The sequence below is a fragment of the Boleophthalmus pectinirostris genome, unplaced genomic scaffold (assembly GCF_026225935.1).
Source record: "Boleophthalmus pectinirostris isolate CB_2022bp ecotype Guang Dong unplaced genomic scaffold, ASM2622593v1 HiC_scaffold_11, whole genome shotgun sequence".
NCBI classification, from domain to species: domain Eukaryota; kingdom Metazoa; phylum Chordata; class Actinopteri; order Gobiiformes; family Gobiidae; genus Boleophthalmus; species Boleophthalmus pectinirostris.
Window position 1 is genome coordinate 20,622,562 of NW_026570994.1, and position 7,500 is coordinate 20,630,061.

At 43.0% G+C, this 7,500-nt stretch overlaps 1 protein-coding gene across 1 annotated transcript in view; it reads right to left on the bottom strand.

Moving 5' to 3' along the window:
* LOC110169260 (partitioning defective 3 homolog B-like) overlaps positions 1–7,500 on the bottom strand; it is a 198,641-nt gene that overhangs the window by 100,646 nt on the left and 90,495 nt on the right. Inside the window, exon 7 of the mRNA XM_055163678.1 lies at positions 501–597. Within this exon, the coding sequence (XP_055019653.1) occupies positions 501–597 (97 nt within the window). The remainder of the gene's footprint in view (positions 1–500; positions 598–7,500) is intronic.

Genomic DNA, 7,500 nt, shown 5'->3' on the forward strand with positions numbered 1-7,500 from the left:
GATTAAACTTGGACTAAACCAGGACTGAACTTGAACTAAACCAGGACTAAACCAGGATTGAACCATGAACACAACAGCGGGACAAAACTGGGACTAAACCAGGACTAAACCAGGACTAAACTTGGACAAAACTAACTCCAAACCAGGACAAAACAAGGACTAAATCAGGTCTAAAACACAAATAAAACAGCAGGACTAAACCAGAACTAAAACAAAAACAAAATAACAATAAAAACAACATTAAAACCATCAACATGTGTCAGTTTTAGTGCGTTTGCTCTGTCAAAACCAACCAAAAAAATGAAAATTATGATCAATTTAAAGTACGTGTGACAGGTTTTGATGATTCTCTAAATTTGATCATTTTTTTGAAGTTGACTTGACACAATTTACACAAGAAGCACATTTTTCTGATACTTTAAACATGATTTTCACGTGTTTTAGTAAAATGAGAAGTTCGATCTTTCATCAGGACTTTATATTTTCTAAACTGGACTCACCCGGTTTGGATCGTACTCGAGTACTCTGCGTCGGGCTGCGTCCAGTTCATCGTATCCTGGCACCGCTCTGGACACTGGGTGCTCCCTCCTCTGCCCGCTGGAAAAAACAAAAACAAAACAAAATAAAATAAAATAAAATAAAACAGAACAGATGTTTTTTATGATGGATTTAAGATCAGAAAACTGAAACCAGCTCTAAACAAGGACCAAACCAAGACCGAGCCAGGACTAAACCAGGACTAAACCAGGACTAAACCAGGACTAAACCAGACTAAACAGGACTAAACCAGGACTAAACCAGGACAGACTAAAACCAGGACTAAACCAGGACTAAAACAGGACTAAACAGGACTAAACCAGGACTAAAACAGACTAAAACAGGACTAAACCAGGACTAAACAGGACTAAACCAGGACTAAAACCAGGACTAAACCAGGACTAAACCAGGACTAAAACCAGGACTAAAACAGGACTAAAACAGGACTAAACCAGGACTAAACTAGGACAAAATCAGGACAAAACCAGGACTAAAACAGGACTAAAAACTAAACCAGGACTAAACCAGGACTAAAACTAAACCAGGACAAAACTAAAACCAGGACTAAAACCAGGACTAAACAGGACTAAACAGGACTAAACCAGGACAAAACCAGGACTAAACCAGGACTAAAACAGGGACTAAACCAGGACTAAAACAGGACTAAAACCAGGACTAAACCAGGACTAAAAACTAGGACAAAACCAGGACTAAACCAGGACTAAACCAGGACTAAAACTGGAACTACATCAGGACTAAACCAGGACTAAAACAGGGCTAAACCAGGACAAAACGAAATCTAAAACAGGACTAAACCAGGACTAAACCAGGACTAAACAGGACTAAACTAGGACAAAATCAGGACAAAACCAGGACTAAAACAGGACTAAACCAGGACAAAACCAGGACTAAACCAGGTCTAAACCAGCACTGAACCAGGTCTAAACCAGGACTAAACCAGGACAAAACCAGGACAAAATCAGGACTAAACCAGGACTAAACTAGGACAAAATCAGGACAAAACCAGGACTAAACCAGGACTACACCAGGACTAAATCAGGACTAAACCAGGATTAAATCAGGGCTAAAACAGGTCTAAACGAAGACTATACCGGGACTAAACCAAGACTAAACCAGGAATAAACCGGAACTGAACCAGTTTTAAAGTGGGAATAAAACAGCAGGACCAAACCAGGACTAAATCACAACTAAACCAGGACTAAAACAGAACTGAACCAGGTCTAAAGCATGAATAAAACAGCAAGAATAAACCAGGACTAAACCAGGATTACACCAGGACTAAACCAGGACTAAACCAGGACTAAACCAGATCCCCTTCCCCTTGTGCTGTCGGGTCTATTTCCATTGAGATAGACAGGTTTAATGCCATACTGCGGAACATTCCAGGCCAAAAGAGGGTTTGAATGGGGCCCGGGAGATCACTAAATTACTCAAACACGCGTGGATGAGTCTTAAACCTCTTCAGGCGCGTTCGTGACGAGGAAACGACGTTAGAACACGGGAGAGAGCGACAAAAAAAAAAAAAAAAAAAAAAAAAAAGCGGATAAATGTGCGGTTTGGGTTTTTGCGAGCGGATATGATCAGATTTAGACTTTACTTTTATTCAATTCCAGGTGGTTTTAAAGTTCAAAAATACGGAGGAATATCGACATGACTAGACTGTGAGCGGAGTCGCCTCTCCACAGATCTGACCTGGAACTCCTGGTTGGGTCCGGTTCGAGTTCCAGTTCAGTCGTGAATCATTTCAGTCCTGCTTCATTCCTTGTTTAAAGTCCTGATCCAGACCTGGTTGAGTCCTGGTTGAGATAGTCTTGGTTTAGACTTGGTTTGGTTCAGCCCTGGTTGAGTTCAGGCTCAGACCTAATTTAGACCTGGTTCAGTTCTGGTTTAGACCTCGTTCAGACCTGGTTTAGACCTGGTTCAGTCCTGGTTTGGACCTAATTTAGACCTGGTTCAGTCCTGGTTTAGACCTCGTTCAGACCTGGTTTACACTTGGTTCAAACCTGGTACAGTCCTGGTTAAGACCTAATTTAGACCTAATTTAGACCTGGTTTAGATCTAATTTAGACCTGGTTCAGTCCTGGTTCAGTTCTGGTTTGGACCTAATTTAGACCTGGTTTAGACCTGATTTAGACCTGGTTTAGATTTAGACCTGGTTTTAGACCTGGTTTAGACCTGGTTTAGCCCTGGTTTAAACATGATTTAGACCCGGTTCAGTCCTGGTTTAGACTTTTTCCACAAAATGATAAATTACACAAATTTTTGTTCTCATTAGCGTTAAACTTCATGGGTGAAAAATATTTTTTTAAATCCTTATGTGACAAATAATACTCCCTACAACTATACAGCAACTCAGCCTTATGTAAGAGATAATACTCCCTACAAATGTACAATGTAACAGATAATACTCCCTACAACTGTACAACAACTCACCCTTATGTAACAGATAATACTCCCTACACTGACTACATACTCCCTACAACTAACAGATAATACTCCCACCTGTACACATTATGACAGATAATACTCCTACAACTGACAACTTGCACTACAGATAATACTCCCTACTGCACACTTATGACAGATAATACAACAACTCACCTTATGTAAGAGATAATACTCCCTACAACTGTACAATCCCTAACAACTGAACTGATAATACTCCCTACAACTGTACAATCTGACAGATAATACTCCCTACAACTGCACAACAACTTGCACTTACGTAATGTATAATACTCCCTACAACTGTACAATCTGACAGATAATACTCCCTACAACTGTACAACAACTTGCACTTACGTAATGTATAATACTCCCTACAACTGACTTCACTTATTTGACAGATAATACTCCCTACTACGGTAATACTCCCTACAACTGTACAATCTGACAGATAATACTCCCTACAACTGCACAACAACTTGCACTTACGTAATGTATAATACTCCCTACAACTGTACAATTTGACAGATAATACTCCCTACAACTGTACAATCTGACAGATAATACTCCCTACAACTGCACAACAACTTGCACTTACGTAATGTATAATACTCCCTACAACTGTACAACAACTTGCACTTATGTAATGTATAATACTCCCTACAACTGTACAATTTGACAGATAATACTCCCTACAACTGCACAACAACTTGCACTTACGTAATGTATAATACTCCCTACAACTGCACAACAACTTGCACTTACGTAATGTATAATACTCCCTACAACTGTACAATTTAACCCAAATCCTTAACATCTTCATGGAAAGTTCCACAGTGCACCTTTAAGATCGTCTCTGCTATAGTTTATTTTCAAGTTTTCAATCCCAAACCAAACTGAACTCTCTGATATTTCTCCTCGTTTTTGCAGTTCTTTTTGTTTTTTTTGTGTGTTTTTTTCCGGTTGTTCCTGTAGGATCCATTAGCAGAACCCGGGGCTGCTAATTAAAGGTGCCATTTTGATTGAGTGCGTTTTCCTCTCCAAATGAAACAACAGTGTAATTATGTCGTGATGGGGCCCGGTCCATCACTGACAACACAAACATTATCCTATTAGAACGAACGAGCCCACGATTTCACACGGACGCACACACATCCGCTCAGAAAAACACTTTTAAATATCTACTTTTACGTCCTCTGCCTGGAAAGTTCCGCAGTGTGACTTTAAACATCTCTGCTTTACTCGCGAATCACTTCAGTCCCGCTTCATTCCCTGTTTAAAGTCCCGATCCAGACCTGGTTTAGTCCTGGTTGAAGTTTGTCTTGGTTTAGTTTGGTCCTAGGTTTGGTCCCGGTCAAGACCTGGTTCGGTCCTGGTTGAGTCCGGGCTCAGAACTAATTTAGTCCCGGTTCAGTTCTGGTTGAGACCTCGTTCAGACCTGGTTTAGACCTAGTTTAGACCTCATTTAGACCAGGTTTAGGCCCATTTTAGACCCGATTCATTCTTAATTTAGACCTGGTTTAGACCTGGTTCAGTCCTGGTTTAGTCCCGGTTTAGACCTGGTTTAGACCTAGTTCAGTCCTTGTTTAGACCTAATTTAGACCTGATTCAGATCTGCTTGAGTCCTGGTTTTGACCTGGTGTGGACCTGGTGTGGACCTGGTTCAGTCCTGGTTCAGTCCTGGTTTAGACCTGGTTTCGACCTAATTTAGACCTGGTTTAGACCTGGTTTAGTCCTGGTTTAGTTCTGGTTTAGACCTGGTTCAGTCCTGGTTTAGGCCTGGTTTAGACCTGGTTTAGTCCTGGTTTAGTTCTGGTTTAGACCTGGTTCAGTCCTGGTTTAGTCCTGGTTTAGTTCTGGTTTAGGCCTGGTTTAGATCTGGTTTAGACCTAATTTAGACCTGGTTCATTCCTGGTTTAATCCTGGTTTAGTCCTGGTTTAGTCCTGGTTTAGACCTGGTTTAGTCCTGGTTTAGTCCTGGTTTAGTCCTGGTTTAGTCCTGGTTTAGTCCTGGTTCATTCCTGGTTGAGTCCTGGTTTAGAGTAGTTTCAGTGTAGTTACCTCGTTCCTTCAGGCAGATATAAGGAAGTGTCCACCTGCATTTTGACCAGAACTGAAGAAACAGCTGAGAAACGTATTCGACTAAAATACATTTTTGTCCAGTTGACGAATTGAATTTCTTCTGTTGCCGTGGATTCTACTTTTACACACGAATAATCACAATATTTTAATTTAATCAACCAGAATATTTTCCTGCGGTTGTGTCTTCTGAGCCTTTACACATGTTGACAATTCTCTGGTCTCGGATAAAAATCACATTTATTTACACAAAAACACAGAGAGAAATCTGTCATCAACATCCATTTCTACACAAACGTAAAACAAAAACTAAATCTGTCATTAATCCAGTTGCTCATTTTAGCTTTTTACACGATCCTTGTTGTCATATTTTAGTGTCAGGTATTGAACATTTTTTTAATCTCATTCGGAAACTTCAAAGCTACAAAATCCCTCCTGTATTTTCCCAAACTTCCCTCCCGTTCCCGTCCTCGTTCACAAACGCTCTCCTTATGTTCTGATCCGCTCTCCCTCTGCTGCTTCGCTCTCGCGCGGGTCAAAAATAACCCAGCGTCTAAAACCACCCACGTCCAATATTCCAGCGCCGGGGCGAGGTAACCATGGCAACAGCACTCACAACTCGGGAGCCGACGCGTGTGGCCCCGCACCAGCCCCCGAGCTCGCCGCGGCGGGAGGAGGGGGGGGTTGGCGAGAGGGCGACACGGGATTGTTTCAAACGGACAGTGACGATGCACAGACGCCGACGGGAACGAAGAGCAGGAATGTACGAACTATTCACATCTGCACTTTACTTCAGTACGTTTTACAGTGTGTACTTTTTATGTGTCTCCATGGATACATCATCACTCTGTCTGGAATGTTCCACAGTGTGACATTAAACAGCTCTACTTTACATTTATTCAGTTACAGGTGGTTTTATAGCTCAAAAATACCTAAAAAAAACAGGAATTCAGTCTCTCCCTTTACTTGAGTAGATTTTACAGTGGATACTTTTTACTTCTACTCCACTACATTTTTGAACTAGGGTTGTCAAATTATTGCATTAATTGCGATTAATTAATTACAGTCACATTTTGCTCGTTATGTTTTTTAATCTAATTTTTAATCTCTAACTTTACTGTTTCTGTATGTGAGTTGCCTTATTATAAAATCTGTTTTTATGTGTAGTTGGGAGAACAACACATCGCTCCCACAAAGAATTGTAATTTTGATTCCTGTTCCCCTCCTCTCCGGGCGGGGGGAGAGTCCCTGCCTCAAGTATCTCGGGGTCTTGTTGTGGAGTGAGGGGAGGACGGAGCGTGAGATTGACAGGTGGACAGGTGCAGCGTCTGCAGTGATGCGGTCGCTGTATCGGACCGTTGTGATGAAGAGGATTTACCGTCAGTCTTCGTTCCTACTCTCACCTCTGGACATGAGCTCTGGGTAGTGACCGAAAGGACGAGATCGCAGATACAAGCGCTCGAAATGAGTTTCCTCCTCGGGGTGGCTGGGTGCTCCCTTAGAGACAGAGTGAGGAGCTCAGTCACACGGGAGGAGCTCGGAGTAGAGCTGCTGCTCCTCCACGTCGAGAGGAGCAGTTGAGGCTCGGGCATCTGTTCTGATGCCTCCTGGGCGTCTCCCTTAGGAGATGTTCTGAGCGTGAGTGTCCCACAAGGAGGAGGCCCCGGGGAAGACCCAGGACACACTGGAGGGACTATGTCTCTGGGAGCTGGAGGACGTGTCTGGGGTGAAGGAAGTCTGGGAGTCCCTGTTTAAGCTGCTGCCCCCACGACCCGACCCCGGATAAGCAGAAGAAAATGAATGAATGATTCCTGTTCCCGCCCACATCAGCGATAAACCTGCACATGTAAGATCTCTGAAAACATCACGACACAGACACAGACACAGACTCAGACTCAGACACAGACTCAGACTCAGACTCAGACACAGACACAGACTCAGACTCAGACTCAGACACAGACACAGACACAGACACAGACACAGACACAGACACAGACACAGACACAGACTCAGACTCAGACTCAGACTCAGACTCAGACACAGACACAGACACAGACACAGACACAGACTCAGACTCAGACACAGACTCAGACACAGACACAGACACAGACACAGACACAGACTCAGACTCAGACTCAGACTCAGACTCAGACACAGACACAGACACAGACACAGACACAGACTCAGACTCAGACAGACTCAGACCACAGACACAGACAGACTCAGACTCAGACACAGACTCAGACACAGACACAGACACAGACTCAGACTCAGACACAGACTCAGACACAGACACAGACACAGACACAGACTCACAGACACTGACACAGACTCACAGACACAGACTCAGACTCAGACACAGACACAGACACAGACACAGACTCAGACACAGACACACAGACAGACTCAGACTCAGAC